This window comes from Apus apus, chromosome 9 (assembly GCF_020740795.1).
Source record: "Apus apus isolate bApuApu2 chromosome 9, bApuApu2.pri.cur, whole genome shotgun sequence".
Lineage (NCBI taxonomy): Eukaryota > Metazoa > Chordata > Aves > Apodiformes > Apodidae > Apus > Apus apus.
The window spans coordinates 10,913,520-10,932,535 of record NC_067290.1 but is presented as its reverse complement, the minus strand read 5'-3'; the positions used below and the strand labels follow the sequence as shown (position 1 = coordinate 10,932,535).

General features: G+C 35.2%; 1 protein-coding gene across 4 annotated transcripts in view; it reads right to left on the bottom strand.

Annotated features, from left to right (window-relative positions):
* Positions 1–19,016, bottom strand: part of ERC2 (ELKS/RAB6-interacting/CAST family member 2) — a 445,445-nt gene that overhangs the window by 385,452 nt on the left and 40,977 nt on the right. For all 4 annotated transcript variants that reach the window (XM_051627871.1, XM_051627872.1, XM_051627873.1 and 1 more), the window contains exon 3: positions 3,500–3,916. In XM_051627871.1, the coding sequence (XP_051483831.1) occupies positions 3,500–3,916 (417 nt within the window). The remainder of the gene's footprint in view (positions 1–3,499; positions 3,917–19,016) is intronic.

The following is a 19,016-nucleotide window of genomic DNA, read 5'->3' as shown; positions in this document are numbered from 1 at the left end:
TGGCTTGTTTGAAATTCCACCCAACGATGATTAATAATAACAAAATGAATTTATCCTGCTTCTTAACCATTAGCTCTCTATTCCACCGTGCTGAGAGATCTGAAAGACTGAACGAACAGGAGAGAAGACACTGGCACTATTTTTCAAGAAGTCCTTTCTCCAGCTAGGATTTAAATGCTAGCAAGATGGTATACATTCAAATTTCAAGAAAATTAAAAACCTCAGATTGAAAGTATTTTTAAACTAAATACCAACAGCACAGGTTATAAGAAGTTCATCTAAATACGCTTTTTACTATAGCGTTCAGGCTGTAGAAAATCAGTAGTCTTCAGATATTTTTTTCACATTCAACCTCATTTCTACTCTGCTCAGCTTTTTTTCCCAGATAGCACTCTTTCAGGTGGAGACTACATCAGAATCTATCATTGTAAATGTAGACTGACACTAGAAAAGTAAGGGGCTTATAATAGCTCAATTTACTGCTACAAAGAAGTTTATCTTCCTTAACTTGTTTCAAGTGTATTTTCAGAAAGTCAAATAGCAAAGCTAATTAAAAAACATGGCATTCAGGACTTGGTCAAACAGTATCTTACACATGACAATAGTTTCTCAGAAATATACTCAACACATGATCTCTATGCTTCAACCTGTAATAATACAAAAGGATATTTTAGATGAAGTTCTAAAATTACAAATGTTTTGTTAAAGACATAGAAAGATCAACACAATTTGAGTAAATAGCACATAATTCATCAATTGAATTAATTAGAAAAGCATCCAAGTTCCAGTTTACTCTTAAAGCGTTATCAGTTGGGGCAGGGGGGAATAATCCAGTAATCAAGTAACTCTTAACTCTGCATGGTCATTTACACAGCTAGGATGAAAACTAACAAACACTAAGTAAAAAAAAACAACACAACAATCCACTGGGAAGATGACTGCAGATGATTCAACAGAGTAATTCCTGTTTTATCATGTTAGCAAACTGTCTCAAGCAGGATAAAGACTACATGCAGTGACAGTAATTCAAACAAGCACTGCAGAGTATCAGGGACTTATCCAGTGACACATGAAGATCAAAAGTTGATCCACCTGGACTTCTAACAAATAGAGAAAACCATACAGAATATCTGATATTCCTCCAAAGCATACAAACAACTAACCCCAAAAAAATGAGTAAAAGACAAAATTTGAACAGCAGAGGATTTTCTAAGAGCCCACTTGATCAAATCCAAATTCCTGGAAAAATAAGCAGCCATCTACTAAACATTAGATTCTAAGGGGTTTGTAACCCTACACATCATACTTCCAAGCTCCCTACAACAAAGTTCAAACCTGCAGAAAAATAAATTTTAAAAAACCAAAATCCATAAATACCATGTGCAACACGGAGAGAGCTAGAGACAGAAAAGCCTTCACCCAAAGGATTGAATTATTGTAAAAATCAGAAATTGTTAGCCAAAGTCTCCAAACCACTAGATAGTTCCTGCCAATTTGGCATGCCCAGAATCCATACAGCAAACCTAGTAAATTTTTAAGCCTTGAGAAGTTACCAAGGCATACCCACATGTCCTAAGCAAAAGTAAGTAAACCCCATTCTATACTTGCAGCCCTCCAGAGGAAAAATAATCTCTATATCCTCATAAAAACAGAGAGAGAAAATTTTTTCCTGACCCCTGAGAGTCACCCTAGGGGAAGTCTGAAACATAAAACTAATTCAGTATAAATATAGGAGAAAAGCACACAGTCAGCAAGTAGCAATATGATTTCCTTTAAGCATGCCTTGGACCAATCAATAAATTGGAAGTTCAAGTAGTTTACTTGGAAGCTTACATTTCATCTCCATTTCAAGCTCTCTTTAGTTCTATTTCTCTCACTACTCTCACCTACTGTGCTAATTAGAAACCTTCTTAATGTTACCACTGTAAATTTATTCATGTCCAATACATACCCAAATTAGAATCTATAAACTTAAGTGTTAATGATGTAACAGGTGAAATACAATCGCATAACAAAACAAATAATTGAAAATCATCCATCCTTAAAACAGACTGTATACACTACTATGAGAATAACAGTTCTAAACCAAGAAATTGTCTGCTAGTTTATAGAACTTCTCCTACAATCTTCTCTCATCTCAAACTCATTATAATTAACTCCCTATGCAACTCCTTTCAGGATGCATTGAATTTTAGACTTCATTAATGGGTGGCATCACTTTTTAATTAACATTCCCCCTATGAAAAGATTAAAGTTCCACACCTCCACAAGAAAGCTTTACTGAAATGTACCATTGTGCCTTGCAAATTTTCCACTTTCCAAGCTTCAGAGATGCCCCAGATACCACTGTGTCCTCAATACATATTGTAGGTTAGAGAAGACACACACACAAAAAAAAAGGGGGAAGAAAAAAAAAACACACTAAAGTAGCCATAACCTACATATAATAGTAATTGTGCATAAAATATTTTTACAACATTCTGTACATATAAATAGCTGTTCTTAATCTCTAGCATTCATGTGTTTAGTGATGAACAAGCGCCAATATTAGTTTTCTATGCTCTTGTACACATTTTATTAATGCTTTTATCCATCAGGCAAATTGGTGCTTTTACTCAACTGAAAGTTCAGACAAGTTTCTAAGGAAACAGACATGTCTGCCTTGATTCCCCTTATTGTGGGTAGGTTGTACTCAATCTCCCTGCAATTTTCACCCTTCTTAGTAGGAAGCAAAATGGTCTGAGGAAGACTCACGCTGTCTTTTTTGCCTGACACTAGGCATGTAATAATGCTGATGAGCTGCTGGAATGTTGAGAGACAGACAGGCTTGATACTAGGCCTGATTTTCTTTCAGTTGCACTAATTCAATCATCCCAAATCCAGTCCCAAAAATGGGTTCACAACTGACGTGGACAACTGGTGCAGGGGGGCTTGGGATCAAATTAAGGACCTCTAAAAGAACAATGTGACCATCACCCCAGGGTTTTCATGTGGCAACATTATGTAGTACATCCACCTAAAAAGTTGGGTTATTACACATGAGAACACATGAGAAATGCACACAGGCAGAAGCTTTTGTTATATTGAAGGCAAAACATTTTAAAACACTGATTTCAAACACAAGGGATATCAAATTAAATACAAAAGTAGCATGCATTCATAACAGTTTAGTTTATCTCAGCAGGTGTTACTTTCCTCTTCAGTAGTTCTAGTCTTCATTTTCCAAACACTGACTTGTCAAAATACAAAGAAACTATGGAAAGCAACAATGTCAGAAACAATAAGCCCCAAATAAGATTTATTTTCTTCCGTAATTTCTTATGCTTGCTTTCAAATTTCATATAGTCCTGTAGTGTATTTACTAGAGGTGTAAAACAAATGCTTGGTATCTTTTCTAACGAAAAGGTGAGAGCAGCAACATTTAAACACTCTAAAGCATATTTCTAAAACTGAGCAAAAACTTTGACAATACTTTTAAAATAAATGAGTTTTTCATTACCTCTCTAAGATGCATGTTTTCCTTCTCCTTCTGATCTAAAATAACTTCTAAATGATTAACCTGAGATTCAGCTTCAGCCATCCTTCGAGTTCTCTCATTTTCGTCTTCCATTCCTTTAGATGGCAAACCTTTACTTTGCAACATTTCCAGAAGCTTTTTTATTGATTCATCTCTGGCATTTAGTGTTTGCTTTTGTGTTTCAATCCTAAGCTCCATTTCTTCTAGTGTTTTTCTCAACAGGAAGAGCTCTTTAGCTTGTCTATCATGTTCTGCTTGAAGTCTTCGAAAATTCTCCTCTGTGAGCTCAATGGTAAAATGCTCAGCCCCTCGGTTTCCACTTTCTTGCTGGAGAAGATGGTTAAGGTCTCTCTGGGTTCTAAGCTCATCTTGAAGTGCCTGGATTGTCATTTGCAGATGCTGCAACAAAAAGAAAAGAAAAGGAAAAAAAGTCAGTTTAGGATCTGAATGTTGGATTAGTCTTTGATGGTATGCTGTTACCAAAATTCATTAGAATCAATGATAACCAATATCTAATGACCTTTATAAAATAGGAAATGCATGTGACCATATTTGTAATGACATCTTTTAAGTGCTTCTAGAAAAAAAAAAGATACAACAACCACGCATACAAAATAGTGTCAGCTACAGATAAATTAAATAGCAAAGACAAACCAACAAACCAAAACACTAGGCAGTCACACATCCATCAGTCAACATGTACCTGTAAAGCTGAAAGACTCAGTATTCCGTGTTTTCTAAATTACTTCATAGACTAAAGGTAATTCTGCCCCTCATAGTGCTTAACAGTACTGTTGTTTATAAAGTCAATCAAGGCATTCGCTATAATTGAAGGGGGCTTTGGGGAAGGGCTAAGTTGGGACTGGTTGTGGGGTTTTTTTCTTTTATTTTGGCAACAAAAGCTATGAACATGTTTAGTAAACAGGATTACTGCATCTCTAACCGGCAAACAAGCACAATAAGCATTAGTGAATTTCGAAAAATAAATGGACTGCAAATAGTGGACAAACCTTTGTTCTCCTGGCATCCAAAAACTGAACAGCATGGTAAATGAAAAAATGAAGCAAAATCAACATAAATAAAGGTCAGATGCAAGCAAAGGAGATTCAACAGAAAGAACTGAATTCAACAAAAAGAACCTTAAACCGAAAAAAAAAAAAATTATTGAGTTATACAGAAAAGCACCAACAACTTCACAGTAATCAAATATATAAACCTAAACTGTTGACAGATAGATCAATAGATGAGACAAAGAAAAACATACTAGAAATAATCAACCCCACAATGAATAATAACATTCCTGTTTTATCTTACTGTTTTTTTACACTTTAAGGTTTTTCAAAACACAGTAACTTGTCATAGAATATCTGTACTACATCTGAGCACAAGGGCCTTTTTTTGTTCAAGAGGTAAATCTCATCTTCTGCAACACAAGTCAAAATCAAAAAGGATTTTGACCATGTTAAGGTTGGAAATTAGATAATTTTCCTAAATTACTATGGCTTATTATGCAAATTTCAGATTGTGTTTTTATCTATTTTTCTTATTTTTTTCCCCTCCTCACAGCCTACATGACACACTGAATTTATAGAAAGAAGAGTTCTGAATAGTCACATAGCCTGGGTGCAGGAAACAGGGCACTTAAATGCATAGCACCAGACTTTTTTGCATGTATAGATATTCTGCAACTCCACATAATAAAAAACAAACAACACAACAAACAACAAAAGAACAAAAACACACTACAAAAAACACACCACCAAACAAACAACAGTTTCCTTTGATACTACCTTCTTGTTTAGCACAACTACAAGCTGACAATTTGTAACAATAATTTAAACTAAAGGCCATAACAGAGACCACCTTCACACTACATTACATTCTTCAATATACAACTATTGAGATGGAAAAGGCAAGGGAACAGTGAAAAATGTTTCACTTCTTTTAAGTAAATTCTCAGAAAAAAAAAAGTGACAGATGCCTCAAAGAATACACTGGAAAATCTCCATTCTCATGTGAGAGAACATTTTCTAGCTTAGCTGATGATGTTGCAAGCTACTTACAATAACACTCAATAGTTTGTTTCAGTGGCGTGACTAGTAAGGGATTCTTATGAAGTATTTAAGAATTCATAATTTTATCTTCAAGCTCAAAGAAGAGGTCTTTTTCTGTTCAGGTTGTGTTGCTGTTTCTGGCTGGGGTGGAGAGGGTGGGTGAGGTGATATTTCCAGCTTTTTTTTTTACTTCCCACTTGGAATCATATAACTGATATATCTAATGCATCTTTACTTGTTTTTCCTCTTATGGAAGGAAGCTTTGGTTTGAGCTTATTGAAAATTTTCAATATGAGTGGCCATAGGAAAATAGATTTGTATCCATTTAAGCTATTCATAAATTTGCATCATGCTTAACAAACAGCACCTCTCAAAAACGTAATTCAAGAAATACTTTCTTCTTTGTTTTTCAAATTAGAATTTCAGTTTTTTAAACTTTTTCATGCTATTTTTAATTTTAAATTGTCTTTCATTTTATATTGAGTTAGAACATTTCTAAGTTAAATGCTTTCTTTCGAGCAAACAAAATTTTATTCAACATCATACAAATAAATTTCCCTTTTAATTAATTTTCAAGTTCGTGTCCATGTGAGCTAACAGAGTTTCAGTCCCAGGGTATTTATTTGAAGAATGAATCTCGTATTTATACATTCTTCAGAATAATTACTGGCTGAAATAACATGCATATAAAATTTACTTTGCATAAGTACAGTAAGCCAAAACCCTGCATTTCAAAATTATTTCACTACTAAGCAACAGCAATATTCAGCAACTATCAGTTGCTAGTCTAGAAACAGTCAAAATAATGTAATTGTTTTCTCCAATCTGCTTATTTAATATATGTCCTCACAGTGATAAAGTAGACAATATTTATTACTCTAAGACTATTTTAAGACTCTAGCTAAGCAAAGGGAAACTAATCTCTACAATATTTAAAGCATTATAAGACAAAAACAAAAGCAAATTTAACATACCCGCGGCTAACATACAACCCTTCTGAATGCAAGCTGTAAAAGCCAAAATGGTTGGATCAACACAGAAACTATTAGAAATCAGAACTGAAACAGCAATTCCAGTTACAACAAACCAGCTACCTCCCCTTTCTGTCCCACAGCAGCCTACAAACATGGTTCTTATATTCTACCCAGAACCATGGTTGTCACTAAGCACAACAGTAGTTGTGGCTGCTTCTCAGTAATGATGTTGAAACTAACAGCCTGGACCGTGGCAGACTACTGATACTTTGACATAAGAGAATCCATTTTTGTATATGTTCAAGACTTAAAACTCTGAATATGACAGACCAGATTTAGACTTGTGCTGGCACAATTTTTTGTATCTCTAGATAGCTAAGAGCAGGAAAGAACAGATGTTGCAAGGGTGGAAAGAAATTGTAAAATTAATTGCAGTGGGGGAGGAATGTAGGAGTACTGTGAATATCTGTCACGCTGCTGTCAGTACATAGAGAGAGAACTTCATAGGATTTTCCAAAACAAGCAAGAGCTATCATATTTTTCATAATTTCTACTAAAAACAGACCAGTTGATCAGAAACATTTCTATGCCAATTTCTTGGTAATAGATAAACAGTTTTTTCAGAACATTTTTATTCCTTCTCTATAGCCCAACTGCAAGAGGCAATCCATGGAATTGCACAGGAAGTTCATTATTCTCTGAATTAATCACAGTGTAGGTTTCAAAATTTGTCCCATAAATTAAAAAAAAAAAAACTGTGAAAGAAAGACAAATTAACGGCCCTTCCCAGATTCCAATTCACGTTCTACACAAGGAAGTTCCTCTAATATGTGCCAACTGGCTAGTCCCAAAGGTACTGTCTGCATGCCACAGTATGCCTTGGGTCAGACGTAGCATTCCAAAGCCTTAGATACATGCTGAAAAGTGGAGGACAAGGAAATGACAAGGAGACTCACTGGTTTTAAATTGTTACTCCACTTCCAGAAGTGCACAACTTCTTTTACTTTGCACTGTCACCCTGGCATCAAAAGCAAAGAGCATGTTGAAGAATCCAGTCTATCATCTTGTAAAAAATTGCCTGCTGCTAATGTGGAAGAAGTGAAAGAACTTAAGGTTACAGTTACAGCTGGGGCTGTCTTGACTGGGAAAACCAACTTGAAGAATTTGGTGGCAGAAAATGGTCTTATGCTATCATCAAGTGATGGATTTTGAAATATACATCCATTTATATATAATTTGCTAGCGGCTTCCTGTAACGTAGTGATAAACTAACATGCTAGTTCCTCAAATGGATCACTCAAACTTGGGCACTAAAGTTGCTGAAGGTTTCCGAGTACATTCTTTGATAATTTTTTGCTCTAAGTAATTCACTACAGCACTATGACTACAGGGGATGAAAGATCATCCAGTAGAATAGAAACAACTATTTCTGTAGCCATATCCAAGATTATTTGGGGTTTTGGTGCTCTATGCAAAAAGTGCTATAGCTCCTTTATTGGACTTGAGTAATTATTCCCCACCTAATGCCTCAATTCTCCCTCTTACCTCCCACTGTCTTTTTGTTGACTTCTAGCTCCCATCTCTCATGGCTCCATTCTTAGCTCCTGATTATCCTGTTTCTTTTCCACTCCAAACACAAGGACAAAATGTCCTTGTCTTCTGGGACCCTCTTACCTGGCTTTGGGACAACTGAGAAACAAGGACTACTGTGATAACATTCTCTGTCCTCTCAATGCCAGAACTTTGAACCGGTGTGAGAACTAAAAAATTTGACAAAGTGAAAACAGGGACTGACACAAAACCCTGCATGTTTAGAAGGAATAACTGGAGTCCAGGAAAGAGAACAGGTCTAGGCAACAGCAATCCCCACACTGCACGGTGGGATGTGAGGTGAGGCTGAAGTGCCTTCCTTTACACCAGGCAGCTGGCAGTACAGGAATACACAGGAGCACATCGGGATGGATTAGTGACAAAGACTTCCAGAAGAGCTGGAAATACAACTTAACTGAAGATTTCAGTGTACTCTTTTTTTTTTTTTTTCCTTTTAATAATGCACATAAAAGTGACAGAGGATTTTGCAAGTCATTTATGATCTGCTAAAGCCTTTGAAAAGGCATGGTATAATGCCCTATTTTTTTCCAAATTTATTCTTCATACTACAGATGACTGTTTTAAGCAGCTAACTCTTTGATGGAACAGGATATCTTAATAAGCAGCTTTTCATTATCACATTGGCTCTTTGGTGCATGCATTGAAGGGAATAAAGTGTACTAGAACACCCCATGTCTTGGGACATAAATATAGAATTTACAGGGCTGGATCAGTTGGACAAACATGCAAATCTTTACTTTCTTCTGTAAGAGAAAACCTGCAAGGGAATTGGAGATATTTTCTTCATGTCATAAATTTAGAAATGGATTATCCCCATGCCTTTGCTTACCTGTCTAATGTAATTTAAAAATCCTGGCATCCAAACAACAACACTAAGGATCAGGTGACAAGAATATTGCTTGAATATGACAGGACTGATAGAAAGAGATGAAAGGAGAAGACAGATGTAATTTTGTGAGGAACCACAGGAGATTCAGATCACACACACAACGCATTTTCAGCACTAAAAATTCTGGAGGTGCAACAGATGCAAGACAACTTCTGCATAACACTGTTCGCTGGCAGCACCATGCATTTGAAAAAAGAATTCTTGTTTACTGTCTTAATTTTTCTTATGTTTTTTAATTGGGTGGCTTGTCAAATTCTATCAGACATACCCTTAATACCATGCTTTGCAAGTCAAATAATATCATGTACATTTAAATCTATATTACTTAATACATTATGCTTAAAATGAACTATCAGACTTCATTACTATTCAGTCAGCTTTTCTGGGTCATTTCACAAAAATATTTTGGTACAAAAAATAAGTATTGCCTAGAACTTGATGTCATTATACAAAAATGGATCTCCATTTATTACTGAGAGGTAACTGCAGGCTAAAATGTTTTAGTATTGCAAGTTCCACAGTACTTGTACGTCTAATTCTTAAGACACAATCTGTACATATATTTCTTTCCCAATTCTGACTTGCTGTGGGCTGAGAGATATTTTCTCAAGTTCTAAGCACTATTACACACTGAGCACACTGGAATTTTGAGTACTTCTGCAATAGCTCAGAACAGGGGCTGTTCTGAACCATTTCAAATGTACTCTCCAATAAAGAGCAGAAAGACCACTAGCGTTCCCCTATGAATGAGAGTGTTCCTGCAAAAATAACATTTGTGAGTTTCTGTGAGCATTTCCTATACTAAATCTTTTACTTTCTGAAATTCTAGTAATTCATACTGCAAATACAGAATAGCTGCCATGAAATGCTATCAATTGCACTATATCAGTTTATTACTTCTTACAATTTGAAAAGATAAGCAATAAAGAGATGGACTACTCCAGGAATCAGATATTATACCATGTAAGGGTGGGATATGAAGAGAGTCTTCCCTGATGTCTGTCTTATCAAACCAATAAGCAAAGAAGCAGAGGTACAAACTGAACTTTCAATAAGGGCTACTATTTCCCAATCTTCAAACATGCGAACATATTCCTAAAGTGTCTGAAAAATTATTAAAATATTACTTGTTACAGTCTAACCATAATTAGAAGTTTAAAAATCTTCTTTATTCCATAAAATCAGTTACAAATTTATGTTATCAATACAGAAATTCATTAATAAAATGTTGGGAGAGGACAGGGATGTGCTTTGGTTTGTATGTTTGGGTTTGTTCATTTTAAGAAATATATTCAAAGCTCCCCTCAAATTGAAATCACATACTGTGTTTTCGGTGGACCAGCAGCAGGCTGAACACTGCCCTGTCAGATTCCATCACAGACCACTGATTTACTACAGTGCAATTTTCTTTCTCGAAAAAGCTCTAGGGACTTCATTTTTTATTTTTTTTTTTCCCCTACAACTGTAGAATGCCATAGGATGCCACCTTTCAATGCTGTGTTGGGGCTTGAGAAGAAATTAGATTTAGCAATGACCACAGTAGGCCCAGAATCAAAAGCCAAATATCACATCCTGGGAATATCTTAAATAGCAAGACTGCATGTGAATTAAGATTTGCATTTGTCATAGGGAGCCAAGCTCTATTCATGCTTCTGTGGTCACAGGCAACTGAAATGCAACTGTCTGAAAACCTGGGTATTACATTTGGTAACACTAGTTCAGTATGAACCATTGTGCAAACTCCAGTTCATTAAGAACAGGAAGTTAAGAACTCATTGTTTCTGATTCCCTCCTTTAAAAAAGCCTGATGAGCTAAAAAATGTTTGACAAGCAACTTCTTCTCTCTTTCTGGATAGAAGATTATACTGTCCAGTTTGCTGATTCAGTCAAAATAATAACAAAAATCTTGAATGCTAAAAAGGCAAATTACTTTATTTCTCAAAAACTGAGGTCTAGCTGCATTCAAGGAATTCTTTTACAGGCACCAAGTCAAGATATCACTTACAAAAGGAGAGCACTGAGAGTAAACAAAATCACATTTCAAACATTGAAAAACCTGTGGTATTTGATCTTCAGTTGCTCACTTTATCTGTTTGATCTTCCTATAAAGTTTAGGAACTTCTAGCAGAAAATCACCATTAACTTGAAAAAAAAATATATTTTTCTTGGATAAAAATTGGGTGAACTGGGCTCCTTTTTCATATTTTGCAGTGTACCTCCGAAGAATGAAAGAAGTGACATTTATATATATTTTTTTTTAATAAAATAAAATCTGAGGACAGGAATTCTTGTGGAAATTCTGAGGACAGGAATTTCAGCACAGGTTCTGCTGAAGCTATCAAAGAAAAACACACATAAAAGTATATAGGTGTCCAGTGTTTCAAATAATAAGATCATAAGAGACTGAAATAGAGATGTTTGCTATTGTCAGTAAGTAGTAATGGACAAAACACTGAATTATGTGAATTACATTAGAAATAGTAAACAACTGTTTCCATAACATATAGCATCTGTTCCTTTCTCAGAAGACCTTCACATGCCATAGACTGTAAAAGTTTTGCATATCATATCTAAGAAACAATATGGGGAAATGTAACAGACTGATATGGTTTGTTGATTTCTCAGAGAGATTCCAGTGATTATTTTACACTGATTTGAGAGACAGAATAAGAAAAATAGAGGACTAGATGAAAACCTGAGCCCTGCATTGCAAATATACATGTTTCATTTACAAGTGAAATGACTGCTTCTCTCTCTTTTCCCTGTATGGGAAGGGAGAAGGGTTAATAGAGAGCATCTGCCATTCATTGATTACCGGCCCAGCATTAAACTGTGACAGTCCTTAAAGTTTCTATTCAAGAAATCTTCACTGACCTATGCATTCATCTTATCACCACTGGACACTGTAGGAGTGGGGCACCTTAACAGTCTGTAAGACCTCTAACCTCTCCACATTTTGATTTTGGAAACTTATAACTGTATCCTTGTAACGCAACCACTAGCAAAATCATAGGAATATAAGTTATTCACATGACTATTTCAAGTACAGCTTTCAGTAAGCCAGAAATAAAAAAGTGATAAATCAAGTTCCAATTTAAACCTCTCCCTACTATATTTTAATCGGGCAAAATACATAAAAGAGCACTCTCCAACTTCTATTTTTTTTTTTCTCTACTAGGAATAGGACTGAGTTGATTAACAATAACACATAATCATTCTCCATTGAAACAAGCTGAAAAGGAGCTCTAGATCTATGCATTTTGCTACAGTTAAGAAAAAAAAAATCAATATAGAGATTTCAGTAGTTCCAATCAAAAAAAGTTTTTATTTAGATCCAACAGAGAAAAAAATAATGCTTCACAAAGAAAGACTACCATCTGCAAAGACATTTCATCCGGAGTTACTGAAGAAGTGCAGATCCGCAGGAAAGAAATTACTAAGAAGACAATATTTTGACCTCCAAAGGTCTGAGCAGTTTGAAAGAATACGCTTTCATAAGTCGGAAAACTTTTGTTTCACAATAAATTTTGTGAAATCTGTATTTATTCCTGTCAGTTTTAATAGGAGTATCTTCTTGATTATGGCCTAAATCCAGTACGAAAAAAATAAAACTGCAGTTACTAAGTTTTGCCACAGGATGGCACTAAATCCACATCCTACAGCAAAATTTAAAAGCATTAACAAAGGGAAAACTACGGTCACATTCTCAAAATAACAAAGAAACAAATGAACTTGTGTAAGAATCGGAAGTTTTAAGCAAGGAAAAATAAAATTAAGAGCCTAAGCCAGGTCTTTTCTTAAAAGAGATATCAACTTTTCCCTCATAATTCAATAGAGGGGCGGGTGTGGACAGAAGCAATTACAAATACAGCACAGCAACATACATCAAAGAATGGTTAAATCTCTAGATCTTCCTAATCATCATTCAACATCCAGTACTGCACAAAATAAATTGAATTTTAATTAGGCAGTTAGTATTTAGGATTTTACATTTTAATTACTACTGACTTTACATTCTTTAAACACGACTATAAAAGCTCCCGTGTATTTCTGTAGGAAAAAAATATATTAAACTAATGGTATTAATTTGAAAGTAATTCACAAATAGCAAGACATTTCTCAGCTAGGACTACAGATCCACTATTAAACCACTACAGGAGGGCCACTGAATGCAGTAAATACTGAGTTTAAACTACTTGAAGATTTTTTACAGCTATTTTTCCTTCCCCCATTCCTTTCTTTCCTTGTATGCTGGTGGATTCTTTTTCCCCCAGGTACACAGCATAACCTTAATTGCTATAGTGCTGAAATAGCACATCCATATGCTAGTCTACTATTTAGTAGTGGTTCAAACTCAAAGGGCTCGGAAGCCTCTGGGTAGCCTTTCATTGCCAACTGCATTTAAACAAGCAGGTACTAAGGGTCATCTGAGGCCAACTGCATTCCACAGTACTGAATTTCTAAATTATTACCACTATCTTCTTTTCTGCCAACAGTCTCCTGTAGCATATTTTTCCTTATTTCTCAAACAGCCCTTAAGTAAGCATGCTGCAAGATTATTCCATTCATACAGCTATTAAGAAAAAAAGTAGTTATTAAAACTCTGCAACCACTCTTCTACTGGACACAAAAAAATAATTATTAAGGCAAGAAAAGGTAAAGCATTTTCAGGATCTGGTCTGTCCTCTAAGTCGTATGTTCACAGAAGGCAACACAAGCTCTACAAGCACATCAATATTGATTTCCTTTCAACCAGTCCACAGTGCAGATAAAAACCACAAGATCTGTGGGGTGGGTAAGGCATTTTAGAGCCACCTCAGAGCACAAAAGGCTTATTTACTTGTAATGCTATGTTGGGGGTTTTTTTCCAAATCACATGCTTACACATCTGTTGTGTATATAATACAAATTCATTGCAATTTAAGCACAGATTCGTGATCAGGACTAATATCCCCTTCAACACATCCTCCCTTAATCCCTAGTTTTTGCACTCTATGACCAGAGGTGATTTGTTCTGGGGGTGAGAGTATAAAGTTAATACTCATCAACCAAAACACTCCATGTGTTCTGTTCAGCTCATATCAAGCTACTGTCAATAATTTAAAAAAACATATGGGCTCTTTCAACTTTTCAAGAAATTATGTAACCTTAGATCTTCCTACTTTTCAATTCACACTCAGATGCATCTCCATAACGGGATGATTTTTTTCTTACTCTTGAGCAGCACACAAGAAATGGACCGTACTAACTGCATGAACTGGCTTTACAGTTTTTATTTTGCTTGAATCTACCTGATTACTCCCTCTCTTCCATAAGTGCTCACATTTTCTCTGCATTTTCCTACATGTTTGCAACAAGTTCTCACTCAGATCTGTTTGGGGTTTTTTTTGCTCATTAAGTATTTTGCCATTGCAGCTTTCCTTTAAACCTAGCATTTCCCAGATAACGTATTTTCAGTGGAACTCATGCATTAGCAAAAACTAAATCAAGAATATCTGAATTATTATTTTCATGGGGAGGGGTTTTTCATTGAGAAGATAGTGATAGGACAAGGGATAATGGTTTTAAACTGAGAGGGGAGATTTAGGTTAGATATTAGGAAGAAGTTCTTTATTATAAGGGTGGTGAGGAACTGGAATGGGTTACCCAGGGAGGTTGTTGATGACCCATCTCTGGAGGTTTTTAAGACCAGGCTGGATGAGGTTTTGTGCAACCTAGTCTAGTGGTAGGGTTCCCTGTTCACAGCAGGGGGATTGGAACTTGATGATCTTTAAGGTCCCTTCCAACCTTAATGATTCTATGATTCTACTGTGGATAGGGGGGCTGTTACTTCCCCAAGTACTCACACAGATATAATGACTAGTTAAAATACATGGAAATAAAAACAAAAAATGAGCAGAATAAACTATTTTCCAACATGATGGAATGATTAAAAAACCCCTTATAGCCATAACGGCAGAAATTTTAGCATACAATAGATGTTAGCAAAATATACCACATACTGTGCCCCAGTGTGCCTAGAAGGTCTTCCAATCTGATGGGCAAAACAACATATTATTCAGTACTTCAGGAAATACCACTAAATCCACTTCACAAAAGTCCAAAGCACTATCATTGCTTTGCAGTGAACCACCATACAGATGTAACAATATCCCTGTTTGGGGATTTAAAACCCTGCCTTTTTCAGAGTATAACCTTTAGACACAGAGAAACTTCACTGAGATCATTAGGTTGAAAGCAGAACATCAAGTAACAATTATAAACAGAGAAACACCATCTTCTTTGCTGTACTACACATGCTTTTAACTTCACTTCTAAGATAAAAATAACTATATAAAAATGAACTAAATTTTATGACTGGAGTTAATCTAACAACTTTCATCAGAAGAACATTTGATTTAAATAGAAAGCTTCATGATCCTTTATTATGTTTGCTTTGTGGTGTTGCAAAGGTTTTCAAGTTTTAATGTTTCTGCTGTACATCTGTTATATATACATCTGACTGCACTGGCAATCATTATCTGGGGAGGCAAGCATGCCCAGACAAAATGTTTCTCAAGGAAAACAAATATTTTTCTTCTTTTAAAGAATTCCAGTGTTTTCTGAGTTCTGGTTCACAACACTGATAACAATTTCTATCCCAACTCATAAAATACTGAAAATATTTCTGCAGTTAGTCTCTCAGAAACCAGATTACCTAGGTTCAGTACTGCACTTCATTCATATTTTATATTATTTAACTATTGTAAGATAAATTAACGTAACGTTAGATAGAATTCAGACACCACACTAGGATTTTAGGAGAATTCTAGGGAAAAAGATTTTTCAGCACAAATTACTTAGACAACAACCGGATAAAGCGCATACACTCTTTAAAATATAACTGAACACAATAAAAATTAAACTTCTTTATAAAGGTTATGAGATATAAAGGTGTGTATAAAGGCTCAGGGAGATAAAGCATAATTCTGTTCCTGCTCTAGCTGCTTTTTGTTGATCCTTAAGTGGAAAGCTGCTGGAAATCAGCTGCAATGCTGAGTGCTCCCTCCACACCCCATAGCCTATGTGGCAATTAAAAAAAAAAATACAAAACAATTTAAAAAAACCCTCACGCTGTACCATTGAAGGCAGTCTCACAAAAAATATGATGCATTAGCTTTTTTCCCATATTCCAAACTGGTCTTTATAATGTGTACTCTTAGGCCAGCTATCACCACCATCCTATGCACATTTATTAGAAGTTATTTCTACATACGAAAAAATTATGAACTTTTCTTCAGGAATGGTGCCACTTCATGGTATGGAACTGTCAGCCAGTGTGGAAGAGGTGCAAAAACCAGAACAGCCAGTGTGTTCAAAGAGAAGGACTGGGCATCAAAAAGCATGACCACGGAGTTCAGAAAAGAGAGATTACAAGTCCTAGAAGTGAGAATAAAATAGAGCTTGAAAGGTACTACACTGCCTTTTATCTCTAATAGGATCACTTGCCAGAATGTTGGCAGTGAAACCTGCATTGCAGGCTTTATTTTTTTTCATATGATCAGTTCCTATACCTGATACAGAAATGTTAAATGATCACAGAAGAGAACAGAGGTGGTCAATGGAATGCTTTCCTTTTGCTAAGTCTTTAATCATCATCCCAGGCAAAACAGGATATAATTCTACAATGCTTTTTTCCCCTCTTCTTCCTGCTTCCATTCCTCTTCATTACCATTATTTTGCCTTATTCCATTGAAAAAAACAACCCCAAAACAATAAGAAATTTTAAGTGAAGTAATGACCTCTTTGATGTCTACAGCAGTGAACCAAAGAGCTGCAGTTCAAAGCCACTATATTTTGTACTATTTTTTTATAACTTTTTTCACAGTTCGAAATTCAGTGGACTAATGAACCGCTTGCTATCACTTCCAACACAAAATCCCAGCACATTCAATCTTTCTTAATAGTCAAGCCATGCCAAAGATATTCTTTGGGTTTCTTCCCCTTTCCAAGCTGTCTTACTGAAATACCTCGAACAGCTTTCATCATTCATCTGTTGCACAGACCTTCTCTCTTTAATATTCCCAGTTGTATTGGCAATACAAGTTCAGTCCTAGACATGGTACTTTGTCTACCAAGCGAAAAAATTCCAGGCTATTCTGAAACTTGATCATGAAAAACTCTTTTATAGAAAAAATGTAGCTTAAAAGAACCCTCTGCCACTTGTACTGTCGAAAACCTTAGTAAAACATATTATACTTATTAGAGAGGATTTTTTTTTCCTTTGATAAATAGAGCCTACAGAAATCCTGAGTATGTGCTATCCATATTCAATATGAAACACATATGGGTATAATGACCTGAATAACCATTCCATTTTCCTCTGTGTTGAAGAATTCTTCCTCACAAGAAATAGTGATAAAGCCAATTGTAGAAAATCTCAAGCACTTATTATTGATTACTTTAAAAGATGAAGGTTGTCCATTCAAAAAAAAAAAAAAAAAAAACACCAAAACAACAAAACCAAACCCTCCGAAAAAAAAAGTTTCCTTGTACACACATATAAATATGAAAGTAAATATATTCTACTCTATGGTTCTATTAAAATCTTATCAGCTGTAGTAAAACATCAACATGTATCTACATTAGCCTCATCCCTTTTCATCTCTCAGTTAATTGAAATTCTAGAAGTGGTCTATATGTTACAGTGTAATCTATTCAGACTACTTGTGTTTGCTTGGAGGGAAATTGAAAGTTATTTCTGAGACAAAACAGAAGCATGACACCCACATAGTCTACTGGTCAAAAAATCCCCTTGGAAAGGGTAATATAAGATGCTGCCATCCTGTAGGGCTCTGCTGGTTATCTTCAGTTGCAAAGAGATGGAAAAATAACATTGTTAAAGGAAAAATAATTTTTGTGCCTTTCACACCCAAATCAAATTCAAAATGCTTCGTTGTCTATGAGCTTAAAACTCTTTAACTCTTTGGACTTTTCTCCTCTTTATAGCAAGCAAAATAAAAAAATAAAAATAATGACTGTATAGTTCCAAGCAACTCTTCTGTGATGACATTCTGCTTAGCACAAGGAGTATTTGAGGGGCGGGGGGAGTTAAATTTGCATAGCACTAATCTCTAATTAGTCAATAACACTTTTCTTGCTCTAAGTGCTTTGCTTCTTTTTTTCTCAGTGCCACAGGAGGTTTAATCAAGCTGGGCCATAGAAGATAAATTCCAGGAATAAAAAAAAAATGCAAAATATCCTGACCTTCTTGAAGCATAATACCAAATGTTTACTTGACAAGTTAAAAGACTTCAGTCAGCTTGATCTTTTAACTAACACTGAACACAATCAAGAAGAAAATGGCTCCAGCCATTTCAGAAGATAAAGAAAAATTATACATTGAATTACTTTTATAACCAGATAGGCTCTACATTAATATTTTGTTTTGTAGAATATTCTATCTCCCTTTTTCCTCCTACTAACTACAAAGTTCAGGACAAGTTGATAATAGCTCATGTAGGTAGTGAAACAACATTTTGGGAACCTGGTGTTTGAGCTCTGTTCAGCTAAATTTTTTTAGTCTAACTTACACTTTAAGAAGAAACCCTAATAAGCAAGCAGCTCTACTCAGAATTATTGGGCAAATTCTTTTGTGTTTTCTTCTATACTAAATCCCTTTTTAAAAGTTTGTTCAAAATGAAACCGTGCTGAAAGTTATCCCAATGACAAAATTCAAAAATTTTATAACCACATACCTACCTACAAAAGAAAGTCTGTTTGTAGCTTTTATTGTGTTAAGATTCCATTGTATGATACAAAATACCAGAATACTATGTTCTTACTCATACACAGACTTTTTTTTCCTGGTTCTGAGGCCTGATTCATTGCAAGCATCTGACAATGCTATTCAATAAATAAATCAATGCACTGTAGCTAGTTATAAATATTATCCAAATATAGCACACTTTCAGACTATTCTATTTATTTTT